This window comes from Carcharhinus amblyrhynchos, chromosome 17 (genome assembly GCF_965287045.1).
Source record: "Carcharhinus amblyrhynchos chromosome 17, sCarAmb.v2.hapA, whole genome shotgun sequence".
NCBI classification, from domain to species: Eukaryota; Metazoa; Chordata; class Chondrichthyes; order Carcharhiniformes; family Carcharhinidae; genus Carcharhinus; species Carcharhinus amblyrhynchos.
Window position 1 is genome coordinate 35,199,342 of NC_137340.1, and position 22,352 is coordinate 35,221,693.

A 22,352-nucleotide genomic window follows, 5' to 3' on the forward strand; every position below is an offset into this window, starting at 1 on the left:
CACTTTTAAGGATTTGTAGACCTGTACTTCTAGATCTCTGTGTGTCTCTATGATCTTGATAGTTCTGCCATTTATTTTATAGCTCCCACCTGAATTGAATCTACCAAAATGCATTACATCACATTTGTCCGGATTAAATTCCATCTGCCATTTCTCTGCCCAATTTTCCAGTCTATCTATATCCTGCTGTATTCCCTAACAATCTTCATCGCTATCTGCAACTCCACCAATCTTACCATCATCTGCAAATTTGCTAATCAGACTAGCTACATTTTCTTCAAAGTCATTTGTATATATCACAAACGTAGAAATCATAGAAACCCTACAGTCCAGAGAGAGACCATTCGGCCCATCAAGTCTACACCGACCTCAACCCCACTTAGGCCCTACCCCCACATCCCTACATATTTACCCACTAATCTTAGGATGCTAAGGGCAATTTTTAGCATGGCCAATCAACCTAACCTCCATATCTTTGGACTGTGGGAGGAAACCGGAGCACCCGAAGGAAACCCATGCAGACACGAGGAAAATGTGCAAACTCCACACAGACAGTGACCCAAGCCAGGGATTGAACCCAGGTCCCTGGAGCTGTGAAGCAGCAGTGCTAACCACTGTGCTACCATGCCGCCCATAAAGAAACAGCAGAGATCCCAGCACTGATCCCTGCGGAACACCACTAGTTACAGATCTCCATTCAGAAAAACACCCTTCCACCGCTACCCTTTGTCTTCTATGACCAACATAGTAAGAAGTCTTACAACACCAGGTTAAAGTCCAACACATTTATTTGAAATAAACCTGTTGGACTTTAACCTAGTGTTGTAAGGCTTCTTACTGTGTTTACCCCAATCCATCGCTGGCATCTCCACTTCTATGGCCAAGCCAGTTCGGAATCCATCTAACTAGTTCATCCCTGATCCCGTGAGATTTAATCTTTTGCACTGGCCTACAATGAAGGATCTTGTCAAATGCTTTGACAACGTCCACAGCCCTTCCCTCATCAATCATTTTTGTCAGTTGCTTAAAAAACTCAATCAAATTGGTGAGACATAACTTCCCTCATACAAAACCACGCTGTCGCTAACAAGACCATTCAGTTCCAAATGTGTATAGATCCTATTTATAAGAATCTTCTCCAACAATTTCACAATCGATGACGTCAAATTTACTGGCCTTTAATTACCTGGGTTATTCTTGCTACCCATTGACTATCCATTCTCTGGGACCTCACCAATGGCCAAAGAAACAAAGATTTCTGTTCGAGGTGCAGCAATTTCATCTCGTCTCCCTCAGTAACCTGAGATAGGTGCTATCTGGCCCTGGGGATTTGTCTACCTTAATGCTTTTTAATTCACCTACCACTTCCTCCCTTGTGATGATGACTTGTCCTAAAAGGTTTACACATTCCTCCAAGACACCATCAACCAACATGTCCCTCTCCTTTGTGACTACTGAGGCAAAGTACTCATTAAGGATCTCACCCACTTCCTTTGGTTCTACACATAATTTCCCTCCTTTACCCTTAAGTGGACCAACTCTTTAACTACCCTCTTGTTCCTAATATATGTATAAAATGCCTTGGGATTCTCCAAAGACATTGTGACCCTTTTTGCCATCCTAATTCCCTGTTTGAGCTGTTTTCTACTTTCCCTGCATTCTTCAAATGCTTCATCTGTTTTTAATTGCCTAGACCTCATGTATGCATCCTTTTCATGTCATGTACTCCATAATTCACACCTAAGTGTGTATGGCAATAACTTTGCACTAAGAGATATTAACTATTAAAAAAATTAGACATTTGTATGAAATGAATTACTCTTTATTCCTGATATTCAAATTTACCTTTCAAAATTACCATGATTGTTAAAATCTCCTTAGTATCATTATTGACTTTATTTCATACACGGAAGGTTGGTGAAACCTGCCCAATACATTTAATACAAATACCAGTATTAGTGTTTTGTGAAGCTTTATTTGGTACTCAACACTTAAGTGGAATTACCAGGATAAACGATATACTACACAAGCTTATGGGGATTATTTTTAGTATTACAGTAGATACTGATGTATTGTAAATGCATTCATTTATATACTCTCCCAAAATCTCAAACTTGACAATGGGAGATTTTCTTTTTTTAATATCTTCTCCCATTTATCAGTTAAACATGCATGGAATGATGCAGAACATTATTAATACCAAGGCTCTCCCAAACTCCTGGCACTGTGCTTTGAAAAACATCAGCTGTGATCTGAACCTTTGAAAAGAATGCATTAAGTGGGAATGGGAGTATCAGCTAATTTTTGTGGGATGCGAATTCTACCATATAAAGTAACATCTGTCAGATATTAATTCCACATATACTCTATCTTCATTACAACATATTTTCTGAAGATAAGTATTGTTCCTCTTATGGGGGTTGCAAATTTAATGTACAAAATAGAGCATAAGAGTCAAAAGTTAAAGTCAAGTTGACTTAGTTCTATAAATGGGAATCTCGTAATATGGTTGGGTAGAATATATTAGAATTAGAAAAACGCATAGGGTGATCTCACATCTCAACTTTTACTACTGAGTAACATCAAACCAGTCATGCCCTTCAACTTTCTTCCCCTGCTATCCTACTCCTGAACTAGTCTGTTTCAATGCTGTAAATGCTAAGAACACCAATACAATGTGGAGTTGTACCAAATAACTGCTAACTGTAGAAAATTTTAGATCTGGACTTGTGATAGGTTCCATGCTTTTAAAGTTGAGAAAGGGCACCAAAAGATGCTTCCTCCCCTTGCACCTATCACTTCACTGTAATCCAGAGATGCCTCCAGCAACTAGTTGATCAGCATATTAGTGTTAAAACTGTGGGCAGTTTAGTGTTACAGACTAAACCGGTTCAGATTACCAAGAAATTACTTAAGTGTTTTAGCTAGCTTTTCTAACAATGGTTTTTAACATTCATTATGTTAAATTTGAACCTGCATTCTAATAACACACCACCCCTATAATTTTCTTTCCTGTCAGTTAGCAAATATCAAACCAAATTACAAAATTTTATCTTGATTATTTATATTGAAGGCTGAGAAAAATAACAATCCTCATATTACATCATGCCAGTGACGCATTTCAAAATATCATTAACAAGATTTACCAGTTCATGTTTACTTATTATCTCCACAGCAAACTGGAGTGAAAACAAGTCATTTGGCTAGCTGGGAATTTGTGATAAAAGTATCAAATACCAGAGACATTTCCCACATCAATACTTCCAACAAAAGGAACATGCAGTATTGATAGCAGTAGCTCAATGCTCTGTTGTCTGGTTACCTGTATAGCTGCCTCAGCATCTACAGAGCAAAAGAGATTTTATTCTTCTGAAGTCTTAGTCAAAAGCTAATTTTATTTTTAAGGGTACATTCTTAAGTGTATTCTACCCATGTTCCCCCTTGCAAATCTTCATCCTTAGAAAATCTAGCCTCCATTCAGCATCTAAAACATCAGCATGGCAGAAATCAAGAGCTGACTAGAATCCTTCGTTGTAGCAGATGCTATGACAACGAATGAATGAACACCACTCACAATCACCAGGCAAGAGTGTTCTCTTCCTGTTGGAACACCCTTCAGCGGTCACAGGCATTCAGTCTCTGATCTTCGGGTAAGTGTTTTCCAAGGCGGCCTTCATGACATACAACAACGCACAGTCACTGAGCAGAGACCGATTGCCAAGTTCCGCACATGAGGACGGCCTCAACTGGGATCTTGGATTCATGTCACACTATCTGTAACCCCCATGACTTGCCTGGGCTGGCAAAATCTCACTAACTGTCCTGGCTGGAGACAATACGCATCTCTTTAATCTGTGTTTAACCCTCTTTCCACTCACATTTTCTGTACCTTTAAGACTTCATTACCTACAAAGACTTGCATTCCAACCATTATTTTGTAAATTGATTTTGTGTCTTTATATGCTCTGTTTGTGAACAGAACTTCTTGATGAAGGAGCAGCGCTCCGAAAGCTAGTGGCTTGTGCTACCAAATATACCTGATGGGACTTTAACCTGGTGGTGTGAGACTTCTTACTGTGTTTACTCCAGTCCAATGCCAGCATCTCCACATCATAAAATCCTTTGTACACACTTATTAGATTTTTATTTAAACATTGGAGAATTTGATAAGTTTATTACATATTTCCAGACAGGAGAATAAATTGTCTTGTAGCTACGCAGGGAAGAAAAGAAACACAACTGTAAGCATTTCTTTGAAGCATTAAAAAAAAATTGGGTTTGTATTTTCTTCTTAAGCAAGACAACAACACAACACTCAGATTTTAGAAAAATCAGCACCAAAAAAAGAAATCAATGAGAGCTGAGCGTTGACATATTATTTGATTTGAAACTAGGGCATACTGATTAGCTGACAGTCCTCACTCTACCAGATGTAAAGAACAAAGAAAATTACATCACAGGAACAGGCCCTTCGGGCCTCCAAGCCTGCACCACCATGCTATTTGACTTAACTAAAACCCCCTACCCTTCCAGGGGCCATATCCCTCTATTCCCATCCTATTCATGTACTTGTCAAGACACCCCTTAAAAGTCACTACCATGTCCGCTTCCGCTACCTCCCCCGGCAGTGAGTTCAGGCACCCACTACTCTGTGTAAAAAATCTGTCCTGTACATCTCCTTTAAACTTGCCCCTTGGACCTTAAACCTATGCCCCCTAGTAATTGAGTCTTCCACCCTGGGAAAAAGCTTCTGACTATCCAGACTCTTCAGAAAAATAAATTTAGCAACATTAATTGTACCTAACATTCTCCACATTTCACCACAAATCAGCATTTCACTGACAGACCATAAGAAATGACGTGGAGATGCCAGCATTGGACTGAGGAGGTCACAGTAAGAAATCTCATAACACCAGGTTAAAATCCAACAGGTTTATTTGATATCATGAGCTTTCAGAGCATTGCTCCTTCATCAGGTGAGTGACCATAAAAAAAAACACTTGATTACTCATTAATGGAATATGGATATGATTACCAAGGGGAACATTTACATTTCATCACTTATTTCTTGATAAGTTGGTGGTGCACTGCTTTCTTGAACGGTTGCAGTCCATGTATTCGGGGTGCTGCCGCAATACTGGTAGGTATGAAGTTTCAGGATTTTCATCCAACTACGACTGAAGGAATGTGGTGCATTAAAACATACGTAGAAAACAGAAGCAGGAGTACGGCATTCGGCTCGTCGAGCCTGCTCCACCATTCATTGTGGTCACAGTTGATCATCAAATTCAATATCCTGATCCCACCTTCCCCCTTTTAATTTGATCCCTTTAGCCCCAAGAGCTATATCTGAAGATTCTTAGGAATAGGATCTATACACATTTCGAATGAATGGTCTTGTTAGCAATAGACAACAGGGTTTTGTACAAGGGAGGTGATGTCTCCCTAATTTAGTTGAGTATTTTTGAGAAGGTGACAAAAATGATTGACAAGGAAAAGGCTGTGGATGTTGTCTATATGGACAAGGCATTTGACAAGGTCCCTCATGGCAGGCTAGTGCAAAAGACTAAATCTCGTGGGGTCAGCGGTGAACTAACTATGGATTCAGAACTGGCTTGGTGGTAGAAGACAGAGGGTAGCAGTGGAAGGGTGTTTTTCTGAATGGAGATCTGTAACTAGTGATGTTCCGCAGGGATCAGTACTAGGATCTCTGCCACTTATAACTTGGAAGAAAATGTAGCTGGTTTGATTAGCAAGTTTGCAGATGATACTAAGATTGGCAGAGTTGCAACTAGTCATGAAGATAGTCAAGGAATACAGCAGGACATAGATAGACTGGAAAATTGGGTGAAGAAATGGCAAATGGAATTTAATCCAGACAAATGCGATGTGATGCATTTTGGCAGATCCGGTTCAGGTGGGATCTATAACATGAATGGCAGAACAATTTGAAGCATAGTCACACAGATAGATCTGGGAGTACAGGTCCACAGATCCTTAAAAGTGGCAGCACAGGTGGAGGTGAAGAAAGCGTATGGTATGCTCCCTTCATCAGACAGGATATCGAGTATAAAAGTTGGCAAATTGTGTTACAGTTGTATAAAACGTTGGTTCAGCCACATTTGGAATACTGTGTCCAATTCTGGTCCCCACACTACCAGAAGGATAATGTGGAGTTGCCGGCGTTGGACTGGGGTAGGCAAAGTGAGTATTCTCACAACACCAGGTTAAAGTCCAACAGATTAATTTGGTAACGTGAGCTTTGAGTGCTGCTCCTTCATCAGATGAGTGCATCCATTGTCATAGTGGCCTTGGAGAACGCTTAACCAAAAGGTTAGAGGTTGAATGCCCTTGACCGGCGAACAGAGTACCCTTCATTGTCCAGTACTTCCCTAGAGCGGAGAAGCTACAGCATGTCATCGATGAAGACAAACATCTCACCCAGGCCATCCCCACACCCTCATTATTTGCCTTCAAACAACTGCGCAACCTCAGACCACTGTTGGCTGCAAACTACCCAGCCTTCTGGAGAACAACGATCACGATATCACACAACCCTGCCAAGCAATCTCTGCAAGACGTGCCAGATCATTGACACAGATGCCATCATCTCATGTGAGAACACCATCCACCAGGTACACGGTACATACTCTTGCGACTCAGCCAACATTGTCTACCTGATTCGCTGCAGGAAAGGATGTCCTGAGGCATGGTACATTGGCGAGACCATGCTGACGCTATAACAACGGATGAATGGACACTGCTCGACAATCACCAGTCAGGAGTGTTCCCTTCCTGTCGGGGAGCACTTCAGCAGTCAAGAGCATTCAGCCTCTGATCTTCCGATAAGCATTCTCAAAGGCGGTCTTCAAGACACACGATGGTGTAGAATCGCCGAGTAGATAGCCAAGTTCTGCACATGAGGACGGCCTCAACTGGGATCCGAGGTTCATGCCACACTATCTGTAACCCACACGACTTGCCTGGGCTTGCAAAACCTCAATAACTGTCCTGGCTTGAAACAATTTGCACCTCTTTAACCTGTGCTTAATCCTCTTTCCACTCATTGTCTGCACCTGTAAAGACTTGGTTACCTGTTAAAACTTGCATTCCAACCATTATCTTATAATTGAGTTTGTGTCTATATATGCCCTGTTTGTGAAACAAACTTGTCCGATGAAGAAACAGTGCTCCGAAAGCTCATGCTACCAAATAAACCTATTGGACATTAACTTGGTGTTGTCAGACTACTTATTGCACCAGAAGGATGTAGAGGCTTTGGAGAGAGTGCAGGAAAGGTGTACCAGGATGTTGCCTGGTATGGAGGGTATTAGCTGTGAGGAGAGATTGAATAAACTGGGATTGTTCTCCCTGGAAAGACGGAAGCTGATAGGTTACAAAATGATGAAAGGTATAGATGGGGTGAGCAGTTGGAAGCTTTTTCCCAGGGCAGAAATGACAATTACAAGGGGGCACAAGCTCAAGATAAGCTGCGGGGAGGAGGAAGGTTCAGTGGAGATGTGCAGGGGAACTTTTTTTTTTACACGAAGGGTGGTGGAGGTCTGAAATACACAGCTAAGTGACGTGGTTGAGGCAATTACGTTAGCCAAATTTAAGACTCATCTTGATAGGCATATGAACAATCAGGGAATACAGGGTTTTAAGCGGTTGGTTTAGATAGGTAAACATGATTGGCACAGGCTTGGACAGCAGAAGGGCCAGCTTCTGTGCTGTACTGTTCTTTGTTAATTGTTTCTTAAAAATCACACAACATTTTAGCCACAACTACTTTCCATGGTCATGAATTCCACAGATACACTACTCTCTGGGCGAAGAAATTTCTCTTCACCTCAATCATTATCCTCAAACTATCCCCCCTCGTTCTGGACTCCCCCCCCCATCGGGAACATTCTTTCTGAATAATCCCGTTTGATCCTCTTAGACTTTTATAAAGTTCCATGAGATCCCATCTCACTCTTCTAACTCCTTCTAATCAATATAATCCTGACTGATGTAGTCTCTCCTGTAACAGCCCTGCCATCCCAGGAATTAATCTGGTAATCCTTTGTTCCACTCCCTGTATAGCAAGGACATCCTTCACCAGATAAGGGTACCAAGTTGCACATAACATTCCAGATATGGCCTCACCAACATCCTATATACAACTTCTGTAAAACATTCCTATTCCTATACTCAAATCCTCTCACTATGAAGGCTAATATACATCTTGCCTTCTTTACTGTCTGCTGTACCTGCACACTTATTTTCAGTGACTAATGCACAAAGATACCAAGGTCTCACTGAGTATCCACCCCTCTGAATTTACATCCATTCAAATAATAATCTGCTTTCCTATTTGTAATGCTATGTTCAAGTCAGGATAATGGACAACTTGACAAGGAGCACGAGAGTCAGAAATAATGTTATCATGCGTCTGCAGCCCCGGTCTTTCCAGCTGGTGGAATTTGTGCATTTGGGAATTATAGCCACAGTATATCAATGATGAACTTTTGGACAATGGATGAGGTGTCAGTAAAGCGAACATTTTTGTCTCGACTAATATTGAGCTTCTCATATTGTTGTAGCTGCACCCATTCAAGAAAATGGAGAGTATCCCAAAGCATTCCTGACTTGTAGATGTTTGAGAGGCTTTGGCAAATTAGAAGTGAGCACTTCTAAGGATAGACACTTAAAGATTAAATAGAATAAGCCAGTTGGTATTATGTAGAATTTAAGTTTCCCAATGGATCAGGGGATAAATGCAGCATTCAAATTTGGTGCGAATGGTAGAAACCAAAAAGGTCTTGAACGTAAGCCCAGGTTTACACTGAATTTGCCGGTCTTGAGCAATTAATTTGTATCTCTAAGCTAAAAATAAGTTTTTGGATTACAATGCATTGACTTTTGCTACAAAGTGTACATTTGTACACTTCAGATAGGCCACGATCAAAGCTACAACATCCCTCAATCATAATGCCTGGAATCACAATTCGCCCTCACACACAGAATTACTCACTAACTTCCAACCCATTTCCAACCCTTTTTTGCTCTCCAGTGTCCAAGAGTGTGTTACTACCTTTAATGCCCACCTCTTCTGCACCTTGCTGAAAAGGCTTTTATCAAAGTCACAAATAACTTCCGATGAGACAATGATGCACTATCTATTCTAAACCTTAGAATCCAACAGCGGGAAAGAACCAGAATTGGTGCAAAGGTTTAAGAGAGGTGTCCAATTAGCCTCATGCCATCCCACAGACCTGTAATTTTTCCAGTAAGCATTTATTCAATTTTCTTTTGAAAGTTATTACTAAATTTGCTTTCAAAGCCTTCCAATTTCTTCTTTCCTCAGGTCACCTCTGGTTCTTTTTCTAATTACTCTGTCAAAACCATTCATTTTGAATGCCTCTTAATGAGTCTCCCTTTAACCTCTTCTGCTGCAAGGAGAAAGCCCATGTTTTTCTACTATCAACTTGTGGCTGATTCTTCCATCCTGGTATCATTTTGGTAAATTTCTTCTGCATCTTCTTTAAAGGTCTTCACACTCCTAAACTATGATGCTTAGAATTAGCCACAATATTCTAGCTCGGGCCTAGCCAATGTCTCATCAAATTTCATCCTAATCTCCTGGCTTTTGTACTCTGTCTTGAGATTCCAGATGCCTTTTCATCTCATCCTGCCACCTTCAAAGATTTGTGTGCATGCACCCCCAGGTCCTCTTGTTCCCGGACCCTCATTAAAATACTGAGCATATATTGTCTCTCCTCAGTTATCCTACCAAAATGAATCATTTCACACTTCTCTGCATTATTTCATCTACCATTTGTCTGCCCATTTCACCAATTTGTCCACTTACACCTCGAAAACTAATTCTATTATTCCCACAGTTTACTGCATTTCCAAGTTTTGCGCCATTTGCAAACTTTGAAATTATGCCCAGTATCCCCAAGTCCACTTCTGTCCGGTCTTAAGAAACAGCCATTCACCACAACTCTATTTTCTCCCCCTTAACTAATTTTGTATCCATGAAGCTACTGCCCCCTTAAGCTTATGGGCTTCAGTTTTGCTAACAAACCTATTCAAAGAACAAAGAAAATTACAGCACAGGAACAGGCCAAGCCTGCACTGACTATGCTGCCCCACCGAACTAACGCCCCCTACCCTTCTGGGGACCATTTCCCTCTATTGCCATCCTATTCATGTATTTGTCCTGTTGCCCTTTTAAAAGTCACTATCATATCGGCTTCCACTACCTCCTCCAGCAGTGAGTTACAGGCACCCACCACCCTGTGTAAAAAAACTTGCCTCATGCATCCCCTTTAAACCTTGCCCCTCGCACCTTAAACCTATGCCCCCAGTAACTGACTCTTCCACCCCGGGAAAAAGCTTCTGACTATCCATGTCTTCTATCGGGTCACCCCTCAATTCCACCATTCCAGTGAGAACAAGCAAGTTTCTCCAACCTTTCCTCATAGCTAATGCCATGCCAGGCAACATCCTGGTAAATCTTTTCTGTACCCTCTTCAAAGCCTCCACATCTGTGGCGATCAGAATTGAACACTATATTCCAAATGCAGCCTAAGGTTCTATAAAGCTGCAACATGACTTGCCAATTTTTAAACTCAATGCCCCGGATGTTGAAGGCAAGTATGCCCTGTATCTTTTTGACTACTTTCTCCACCTGCATTGCCACTTTAAGTGACCTGTGTACCTGTACACCCGTACACCCAGATCCCTCTGCCTATCAATACTCTTAAAAGTTCTGCCATTTACTGTATATTTCCTATCTGTATTAGACCTTCCAAAGTGCATTATCTCATACTTTTCTGGATTAAACTCCATTAGCCATTTCTCTGCCCAAGTCTCCAACTGATCTATATCCTGCTGTATCCTCTGATGGTCTTCATCATTATCCGCAAATCCACTAACCTTTGTGTCATCTGCAAACTTTCTAATCAAACCAGTTACATTTTCATCCAAGTCATTTATATACATTACAAACAGCAAAGGTCCCAGCATTGATCCCTGAGGAATGGCACTTGTCACAGCCTTCATACAGAAATGCACCTTTCCACTGCTACCCTATGTCTATGACCGAGCCAGTTCTGTATCCACCTTGCCAGTTCCCTCTGATTCCATGTGACTTCACCTTCTGCACCAGTCTGCCATGAAGGACCTCATCAAAGGCCTTACCGAAGTCCACGTAGACAACGTCCACTGTCCAACCCTCATCAATCTTCATCAGTTCCTTGAAAAACTCCATTCAAGTTAGTGAGACATGACCTCCCCTTCACAAAACCATGTTGCCTCTTGCTAATGCTAATTTATTTCCAAATGGGAGTAAATCCTGTCTCAAAGAATGCTCTCTAATAATTTTCCTACCTACCACTAATGTAAGGCTCACCGGCCTGTAATTACCTGGATTATTCTTGCTACTCTTCTTAAACAGAGGAACAGCATTGGCTATTCTCCAATCCTCTGGGACCTCCCCTGCAGTCAGAGAGGATACAAAGATTTTTCGCAAGGCCCAAGCAATTTCCTCCCTCACCTCTGTCAGTATTTTGGGGTATATCCCATCAGGCCCTGGGGACTTGTCTACCTTAATGTTTCTCAAGAACTCCAATACCCCCTCCTTTTTGGCACTTCAATGGCACTTTATCAAACATCTTTCAAAAGTTCATCTACACATCAAGCTTGTCCACCTCTATTATTTCATAGAACTCAATAGTTTATCAAACGCAATTTACCTATGCTGGCCTTATTTTTCGAAACGCTAATTTATTCTTTCTCCAAAAGAAGTTCCGCATCACTGACGTTAGGTTGACTGGCTTTTAGTTCTCAAGTTTTATCCCTCTGCCCTTTATAAAACAAAGGTGTAACATTTGCAAACCTTCAATGTTCCCTTGCTTCAATCTTTTTGTTTTTTTTCAGCCAAGGATGATTTATTTTAGCAGCCAGCTTCAACCCTATCTGGTAGCGTCCCCATGGAACCTCCACCATCAGGATTATGCAAAGGAAAATGATTTTGTCTTGACTGCAGAAACGTAGCACGGTACATAGCCAGAATTCAACAGTCTGAGTCTTGCTGTCTGAACCAATCCCAGTCCATCCACAGAGTAGATTCAAAACTGCAATAATCCTGAGTTACCTAATGGTAGATTGCAGTCGGAGCACTCTTGATTTTCACCATTACTTCCCTCAGAAATTTAGGACGCAATCCATTCTGATAAGATGGTTTTCATACTTTGAATGCTGACAACCTTTACAATCCTTCCTCCTTATCTATTTCATCCTATCCAAATTTCTCTACTACCTCTACCAAAAACATCCTCCTATTTAACGAAACAGATGCAAAGTACTCAATAATGCCTTACCTCCAAAAGATTTCCAGGTTGGTCACAAATCATCTCTGACTTTCCTTTGACTACCGTTTTAATATTCATATGTTAAATCATTCCTAACCTATTAGTAACCTTTGATACTGTTGTGATGTGGAGATGCCAGCATTGGACTGGGGTGGGCACAGTAAGAAGCCTCACAACAGGAATGTTCCCTTCCAATCAGGGACCACTTCAGCTGTCAAGGGCATTCAGACTCTGATCTTTGGATAAGCATTCTTCAAGGCATAAGACAACACAGATTCACCGAGCAGAAATTAGTAGACAAGTTCCACATGCATAATGATGGCCTCAACCAGGATCTTGGCCTCACGTCACACTACATGTAGCCCCACCATTTGACCTAGGTTTGCAAAATCCTACTAACAGTCCTAGCTTGAGACAATTCACACCTCTTTAACCTGTGATTATCCCCCTCTCCACTCATACTCTGTATCTGTAAAGACTCACATTCAAACCATTATCTTGCAATTGTGATTTTGTCTACATATGCCATGTTTGTGAAACGTACCTCTCCACTCACCTGCTGAATGAGCAGTGCTCCAAAAGCTCATGATTCCAAATAAACCTGTTGGACTTTAACCTGGTGTTGTGAGACTTCTTACTTTGATACAGTTGATCACAACCTCTTCCTCCAATGCCTCTCCTCAATGGACCTGCACTCAGCTGGTACAATTTTATCTATAGCTAGAGAATCACCTAAAATGGTTTACTTTCCTATTCTCACACTATTACTTTTGGAGTCCCTAGTGAACATAGTCTTGGCCACTCATTTTTTCTGATCTACATCATCCAAAAACATGTCAGATTCCAAGTGTATGCTGTCAACATTCATCCCTAGACCACCTTTAATTTGTAATTTTTCCAGCATCATGCATAGGATGAGCAGAAATTTCCCCCAATAAAATATTGAGAGGACTAAAGCCTGTCTTCAGCACCTGCTTTGAACTCTGGTCCCAGCCATTGTTTCACCCCTCTCCTACCCATTTCTGATGCCACAGTAGACTGTTTGCAACCTCAACATCATACTTGACCCTGAACCATCCTCTCCATCATCAAGACTACTTACTTCACTTCAGCGACAAGACCCAACTCCACCCCAGCCTCTGCCAATCTGCTGCTGAAACTCTCATCTACATATCTGTTCTCTTTCTAAAACTCTCCACTTTTAAAATGCCTCTTAAAACTGCCTCTGTTTTCAGTCATCTCCTATTGTTTCACATGTGGTTCAATGTCAGATTTTGGTGATATTGGTCCTCGTGTGTTTGGGCCATTTTCCGATGTTAAAGGTGCAGTTTAAACACAAATTGCTGAGGCATTCAGGGAGCTGGCTGGATCGGGAGAAAATTACTATACCCAAGAAAAGATCCCTTATATAAATACAAGTTGCTGAGGTTCCCAGGGAACTCCCTGCATCTGGGGAACATTACTGTACAATGAAACAAGTTCCAAAACCACTCAATAAATACCTCCATTTTAATGAGTCAGTGGACATTGATTGGACATTAAAAATAAAGCAAAATACAGGTGGATGCTGGAAATTTGAAACCAAGGGATTGTATGAAAACAAAAAACGCTAGAAAAACTCAGCAGATCTGCTCGCATCTGTGGAGAGAGAAAAATTGTTTCTTTCTCGCCAGGGACCCGGGTTCAATTCCAACCTCGGGTGACAGTCTGTGTGGAGTTTGCATGTTCTCTGTGGGTTTCCTCCAGGTGTTCCAGTTTCCTCCCACACTGTAAAGATGTGCGGGTTAGGTGGATTGGCCTTGCTAGATTGCCTGTTAGTTAGTGTTAGGGGACTAGTAGAGTAAACAGATGGGGTTAAGGGGATAGAGACTGGGTGGGATTGTGGTCAGTGCAGACTTGATGGACCAAATGGCCTCTTTCTGCACTATAAAGATTCTATGGTTCCCCACAGATATGTGGAGGTGCTGGCGTTGGACTGGGGTAAACACAGTAAGAAGTCTCACAACACCAAGTTAAAGTCCAACAGGTTTATTTGGTAGCAAACACCACTAGCTTTCACAGCTCTGCCCCTTCGTCAGGTAAGACTCCCCACCCACCTGACGAAGGGGCAGAGCCCCGAAAGCTGAGTTCCGCACACATGAGCACAACCTCAACTGGGATCTTGGGTTCATGTCATAAGAACATAAGAAATAGGAGCAGGAGTAGGCCATCTAGCCCTGCGAGCCTGCCCTGCCATTCAATAAGATCATGGTTGATCTGAAGTGGATCAGTTCCACTTTCCTGCTTTCTCCCCATAACCCTTAATTCCCTTGTCTATCAGAAATCTATCTACCCGTGACTTAAATATATTCAACGAGGTAGCCTCCACCACTTCAACGGGCAGAGAATTCCAGAGATTCACCACCCTTTGAGTGAAGAAGTTCCTCCTCAACTCCATTCTAAACTGTCCCCCCCCCTTATTTTGAGGCTGTGCCCTCTCATTCTGTTTTCCTTTGTAAGCGGAAAGAATCTCTCTACCTTATCTAGCCCCTTCATTATCTTGTAAGTCTCTATAAGATCCCCCCCTCAGCCTTCTAAACTCCAACGAGTACAGGCCCAGTCTATTTAATCTCTCCTCATAAGCTAACCCCTTCGTCTCCGGTATCAGCACGGTGAGCCTTCTCTGTATTCCCTCCAAGGCCAATGTATCTTTTCGCAAATAAGGGGACCGAAACTGCACTCAGTACTCGAGTTGCGGCCTCACCAGTGCCTTGTACAGTTGCAAGACCTCCCTGCTTTTATATTCTATCCCCCTTGCTATAAAGGCCAAATGTTGCCATATCTGTAACCCCCATGACTTGCCTGAACTTGTAAAATCTCACTTACTGTCCTATCTGGAGACAATTTACATCTCTTTAACCTATACCTAACGCTATCTCCACTCACATTGTCTGCATCTTTAAGACTTTAATAGCAGATTAGCTGTAAAGATTTGTATTCTAATCAGTATTCTGCAAACTGTGTGTGACTTTATATGCCCGTCTGATCAGAACCTTCCACACACCCGACAAAGGAACACCGTTTCTGAAAGCTTGCGAGATTACCATCAAATAAACTGGTTGGACTCTAACCTGATGTTGTGAGATTTCTCACTGTGTCCACATATGCTGCCCGGCCTGTTGAGCGTTTCCAGCATTTTTTGTTTTGAATTAACATTGTGTGTTAAAGTGTCATTATTCACATTTCATATTAAAGTAAGACTGAAAGACCCGCACCTACGTGGCAACTTACCATTATCAGTGCAACCTGGAGTATCCAAACACTCTGTCACATGCCACCTGGGTGTTTCTATCAGCAACAGGGAGAAGGGCATTTGACAGATAGGGCAGTGACCCTCATGGATAGGCCTGGCTTTTCGGGGAATTTGTTTCCCCTCGGGACATTCAGACTGGTTCGAGGGGCTGCCGGCGGCTGGCTCTGGCGGTGTCGTGCTGCTGCTGGGGCTATCCGAGGCAGGAGGGCTCGGATCCGGAACAGAGGCTGGCCCGCCATCTCTTGCAGAGTGACCGGCAGCTCTTCCCTGGGGCCGGGGCCGGGGCCGGCGCCGGGAGGATGGTCTAGCTCCTTTACCCCGACTCCTCGGCGAGCCGGGGTCGGAGCTGCCCAGCCGCCTCACTCTGCGAACCGAGCAATAGCCCCAGATAGCCTCCTCCTCACCGCTGGCCATGGCGCAGGCGCAGCGCCAGCTGGAACGCCAAGCCGTTAAAACAGCCGCCCTCGCGATCCTTCACAGCGGCCAAATCCCCACTCCGATCCACAAATTCGACAACGGTCCCTCATAGCAACCCAGCTATAATAAAAAAAATAAAATCAACCATCAGTTCCGCGTCCATATCCGAGATGCGTAGATAGGTTTGATTTTTCTTAAAATTTAGATTAATTATTTCAGACCAGCGTGACGAAAGTGGTGATGAGGGTCCGCTGCTGTCACTGGTGGTCTTCCTTCCCGTAGTCAGCATGGCGGCTGTGTCTGTGTTTCAGGCTCAGCTGGACGCCGCTCTACTAGAAGCTGGCGGCCCAGCCGAGAAAGAACAACTTATCCTCCAGTACCTCACAAAGATAGATGGCAGGGAAACCGACTTAACAGTGCCCGAGTTTGATCAAGGTGAGTTCCCCCCTACCAACCCCATAAAGAGCAATAGGAAACCTAGTTTAACGCAAAAAAACTTTGTGGAAACTCTGGTGAAGGGTCATCTTGACTCGAAACTTTGGCATTATTCTGTCTCCACAGATGCTGTCAGAGCTGCAAAGATTTCCCAGCATTTTCTGTTGATGTTTAAAAGACTGTTTTCTTGCTATAGTTGGCCTGTCAAAAGTTTTAAAACGTATTCATTAGTGCCACAAGTAGGTTTACATTAACACAGCAATGAAGTTACTGTGGAAGTCCGCAGTACAATTTTCCCATTTAAAGCGGGATTAACAGATTGGGGGTTGTTGATTTTAAAACAGAATGCGCCTCATTTAAATAAAACACTAAATACTGGCTTTCTGCCGCTGGAAGGTTTCCCCGCTGCAAGTTAATTCTCTTGTCAATCTATCATGTCATTGTCTGATATTGGACCAATTAAACACCAATCTTACAAAGTAACAGCAACGTTTCTTGCTTTTAAAAGTTTTTCTTTTGTCCAGCCAGTGTGTGTCATATGTACATCCAGACTGTGAAAACAAGGTAGCAGGATGTGCAGTTCCTTTTTTCCCCTTCCTCAGCCTGATTATTTAGCACACTGTGTATCTTCTATGTCCATTAACACAAACTACTTCCTAGAAGTGCGTCCACGAAGAGTGTTTGAGTGTCTGTTTCCGTGGTATTCTGAGTAGTCACCCAATGAGAAAGGGAAAAGGTCTGAATAACTACTGAAATTATGACGTGAATGACAATTTATGTAGAATTAGCCTTAAAAGGTGAAACGTCACTGTGAACATTAAGGTGTGGCGTTCTTGCAGATAATTCTCCCTGGACCCTCGTTAACATTGTTCTTTCAACTCGATCATTAAGTGATCATTCGACTTCTGCTGTTTGTGGAGATCTTGCGGTAGTTTCTTGACACCCTCGAGAAAGTGCTAAATGTACACATTTTCTTGCCCAAATTCTCCTATGTAGTATCCGGGTGCAGAATAAACATACCACATGTTTGTGTCTGTTAACCACATCCAGCAAATTGTTCTAAATATGTATTATTGTTTTAAATTTACTTAATTTAAATTAATGACTTGTAGTCTGATTATGAACTGAATATTACTGGTGTTATGATAAGATTGTTCAAATATTGAAAACACTAAATAATGAAGGATAATCGTTAGTTTATTATTACTATGGTTAACAGTTTAAGTGTTTATTGTAATTAAAACAATGTTACTCAAAAACTCAACTTTTCCTGACAGCCTAGATTTTGCAGGCCAACAAGTTGAAATTAACCAGTTGGTTAATTGCAGTTTTTCTTTTCTTTTATGGGATGTGAGCATCGCTGATAAGGCCAATGTTTGTTAACCATCCCTAATTGAACTTAGTGGCTTCTGAAATCGTTTCAGAGCACAGTTAAAAGTCAACCACATTGCTATGGGTCTGGAGTTGCATATAGGCTAGACCAGATAAGGATATTAGTGAACCAGATGGGTTTTTACAGCAATTGAAGATGGTTTTATGTTGCTTCCACAAGCCCCAAGATGTCAGCAGTGAACTCCATGAATCAACCAACCAATTGGAACAGCTGATTGAGGGACCCGCGGTGCAGCAACTGAAGAAGAAAGAATTGAATTGAACCACTGTGAAGGCCACTGCCCTAGGCTCGACATATATGCTCAAGTCAGGAGATGTGCCAATGCCAGATTAATTAGCCGCACTCACAAGATAGCTCAGAACGTCACCCGAGCACAACGTAACACCATCCGCGCTCTCAAGACCAACCACAACATCATCATCGACCTAACAGACAAAGGAGAAGCCATCATCATACAGAACAGAACAGACTATTGCAAAGATATGTACCAACAACTGAACAAGCAGGAGCAGTACAGACAGTTACCCACCGACCTGACCAAAGAACACACCTGCCAACTGAACAGTCTGATCAAGACCCTCTATCCAGATCTTCAGAGCATCCTATACGCTCTCGTCCCACATACTCCCTGTGTTGGGACTTCTACTGTCTCCCAAAGACACACAAACCCGACACACAAACCCAACACACCCGGATATCCCATCATATCAAGTAACAGGACCCTGTGTGAAAATCTCTTGGGTTACATGAGGGTATTCTGAAACCCATCGTACAAGGGACCCCCAGCTTCTGTCACAACACTACAGATCTCTCACAGAAACCCAGCACCCGCAGACCAGTCGAACCAGGATCACTCCTTGTCACATTGGACATCTCAGCATTCTACACCAGCATCCCCCACAATGACAGCATCACTGTAGCAACCTCAGTACTCAACACCAACAAAGCTAATCTCCAGACGGCACTCCACAACTCATCCGCTTCATCCTTGACACAAAGCCTTCACTTTTGACGATTAGTTTTTCATCCAGACATATGGCACAACCATGGGGACCAAATCACACCCCAACATGCCAACATCTTTATGCACAAGTTCAAGCAAGATTTCTTTGCCACACAGCTCCTCCAACCAATGCTTTATACCAGGTACAGTGATGAAATTCCTTTTCTTTGGAATCACTGAAACAAGGACATCAACAAATTCCATCCCACTATTTGGCTCACCGTGGTACTACTCTTCAGAATTGGTCCCATTTTTGGTAAGATGCATTTCCATCAAAGACAGACACTTCGGCACTTCATTCGACCAGAAGCCCACAGATAACCTCACGATGCTCCACTTCTCCAGCTTCCACCCCAAGCATGTTAAAGAAACCATCCCCTACAGACAAGCCCTGCATATACACAGGATCTGCTCAGACAAGATGGAATGCAATGGACACCTACGATGTTGAAAGATGTCATCGTAAAAACAGGATATCATGTACAAATCATTGATCAACATTTCTAATGTGCCACAGGAGACAAACAGAGTACCCCTCATTGTCCAGTACTTCCCTGGAGTGGAGAAGCTATGCCAGATTCTTCGCACTATTCAGCATGTCATCAATAACGACGATCATCTTGCCAAGGCCATCCCTACACCTTCACTACTTGCCTTCAAACAGCTGCCCAGCCACAAATAGACCATTGTTTGCAGCAAGTTACCTCACCCTCAGGCAAACAGCGATTATGACAGTACACAACCCTGCCATGGTAACCTTTGCAGGTTAGGCCAGATCATCGACACAGATACTACCATCAAATGGGGGAACACCATCAACATGGTACGTAGTCATATGACTTGGCCAAAGTAACCTACCTCATACGCTGCAGGAAAGGTTTCCCTAGGGCATGGTACATCAGCAAGACATGCAGACACTGCGACAACGGATGAACAAATACTATGCAACAATCACCAGCGGTGATTAAATAGAGCGACCCGACAGTGCAATGTAAAACGTCAGTATCACCAGTGTTAACTCCCAGTCGGAAAACACTTCAGTGCTAAGGGCGTTCTGCTCCTGATTTTTGGGTAAGCATCCTCCAGGGCAACCTTTGAGACACATGACAATGCAGAATCACGGAGCAGAAACTGATAGTCAAATTCTGTACTCAAGAGGACGGCCTTAACTGGGATCTCAGGTTCATGTTGCACTACATGTAACCCAACTGTTTTGTGTGGGGAAAAATTTTCCAAACTTTCCTAACTGACACCATGCACTACTTGATTATGATGATCTCTCCACCTAAATTAGTTTGCATCATGTTTAGCACCATCCTAATTTGTAATGATCTCTCTGCCTTAAATTGTCGGTTCTTAGGTCTTCCCTTCACTTGTTACACAGCCTGTTGACACTTTACACATTCTGATTATACTTAACTGCTTGCATTTATCTATTAGCACTCATGATTACCTGCAAAGACTTGTTATTCAGCCGGCCTACGTTGCACTACACTGTCTTTTGATATTCTTGATTACCTATGAGTGTTGGACTATGAGTGACCGCTGTCTATATATCCCGTGCCTGCGCTCCTCCCTCCACTTCATCTGATGAAGAATCAGTGCTCTGATCCTTCCTGTGATTTCAATAAACCTGTTGAACACCTGGTGTTGTGTGACCTCTCAGAAATACACTTTTTTGTTAAGAGTATTAAGTTCTTGGATTCAAACTGATGTACTATCACGTTGGGTTAATCTATTCTATAGTTTTTAGCATTTTGAATGTTGTAATGTGAGTTCCTTTAACTCTTCAAATTGCTTTTCCCTTCAGCAAATGTATATATGTTCTTTAGTTGCGGAGATTAAATGGAGCAAACTGATAGTGTAATGTAAAACGTCAATATCACCTAGAATCGTAGAATGGTAACAGCTTGGAAGGAGGCTGTTTGGCCTGTTGTGTCAATGTCAACTCTCTGCAGGTACAACTCAGCCATTCACCTCTTCTACCTTCTTCCCATAGCTCGACAACTTTTTATTTTCAGATAATTATCCAATTCCCTTTTAAAAGTCATGATTGATTCTGCCTCCACCCACACTCCCAAGCAGTGTATTTGAGATCCTAATCTCTGTGTTTTTCCTCAAGTCATCTTTGGTTTTCATTTTAAATCAGTGTCACCTGGATCTTAGTTTTCCACTAAAGGAAACAGTTTCTCCCCATCTGCTGTGTCCAGACCATTGGCAATTTTGCACACTATCAAATCTCCTCTTAACATTTCTTCTATTGCAGCTTCTCCAGTCTATCCACACAATTGACACCCCTCATCTCTAGAACCGTTCTCATAAATATTTTCTGTAGCCTCTCTAACACCTTGATGCCCTTCCTGAAGTGTAGCGTCCAGATTTAGACACACTACTTCAGTTGAGGCCTAAGCAATGATTTATATGAAAAAAAAGACCCAAATCTTCCTATCTTTGCACTTAAATCTGTGATGTGTGTCAGGATCCTGCAGAAGTTTATGCACTGAAATTGGCCTGGAAGTTTAAACTTTCAGTGGTCTGCTTTGTATTGCCATGGACATGCGCAAATTCTCTGACACTGAACTTGGTGTCAGAGACTTAGGCCAGATATACTGGACTTATTCATGTACTTACCTTGGATATGTCATACTGATACCTGGTCTAACTCCATGATAGACACTGTAACTGAACTGAGCACCTTAACAGCCAAACCCAAACCGACTAATCCCTCCCAACATTTTAAGTGCTATGCTTGGAGGAACAAATGCCAACAAAACTGTCTCCATTTTTGGCTTTGGATTTTTCAACAAAAGTTGAGGTTTGTAGACTGTGATCTCTGTAGCCATTTCAGATATATATCTCAAAGTGTTTGGGAGCTAGTAATCCTAATGTTTATTCCTCCATAATGGAATAGTATTTCTGGTGTTTTCTCAATTTTTGGGGGAAATACCTGATGGGTTCTGTATACCTGATTCATCTTTCTGGAGTAGGACAGCCCCTACTCTGAGGTCACTAGCATAGATGGCTACTTTAAATGCTTTGTTTAAGTCTGGAACTGCCAACACTAGTTCATTTGCTGCAATGGGTTTCTGTTTCTCAAAAGCTGTTTGGCACCTCTTTGTTCACACAATCTTTTATTTTGCAAGTGGAGCAGCAAAATTCTGAAGTTAGGGACAAAATTGTGGTCAAAAGCATACATCCCTAAGAATCTCAATATTTCCTATTTATTTCTGGAGATCTGAAGATTCACTACTGCCTATATCTTGCAGCTTTGGGTAGCACTTGTCCTTGACCCACTACCTATGCTAAATAGGTCACCTGAGCCATAGCGAACTTGCTTTTTGGGAGGTTGACCATTGACTAATCTTTTTTGACTGAGGGCTTACAGTTATTTTAGGTGATTATGCAGGTGTCGCTGTGCACCGACAGGCTATGTAAATAGACTACACAGTC

The 22,352-nt window shown here is 42.2% G+C and overlaps 2 protein-coding genes across 5 annotated transcripts in view; one reads left to right on the plus strand and one right to left on the minus strand.

The window, feature by feature from the left end:
• Positions 1 to 16,076, minus strand: part of dclre1a (DNA cross-link repair 1A (PSO2 homolog, S. cerevisiae)) — a 51,751-nt gene extending 35,675 nt beyond the window's left edge. For all 4 annotated transcript variants that reach the window (XR_013888857.1, XR_013888856.1, XR_013888855.1 and 1 more), the window contains exon 1: positions 15,633 to 16,076. Coding sequence is in view for 1 of the 4 variants with exons in the window: in XM_080205803.1 (XP_080061929.1) it covers positions 15,633 to 16,068 (436 nt within the window). In the remaining 3 variants the exon portion in view is untranslated. The remainder of the gene's footprint in view (positions 1 to 15,632) is intronic.
• Positions 16,077 to 16,343: 267 nt separating this feature from the next.
• The window catches only part of nhlrc2 (NHL repeat containing 2), a 71,966-nt gene continuing 65,957 nt past the window's right edge, over positions 16,344 to 22,352 (plus strand). Inside the window, exon 1 of the mRNA XM_080205808.1 lies at positions 16,344 to 16,506. Within this exon, the coding sequence (XP_080061934.1) occupies positions 16,359 to 16,506 (148 nt within the window). The 5' untranslated portion in view covers positions 16,344 to 16,358. The remainder of the gene's footprint in view (positions 16,507 to 22,352) is intronic.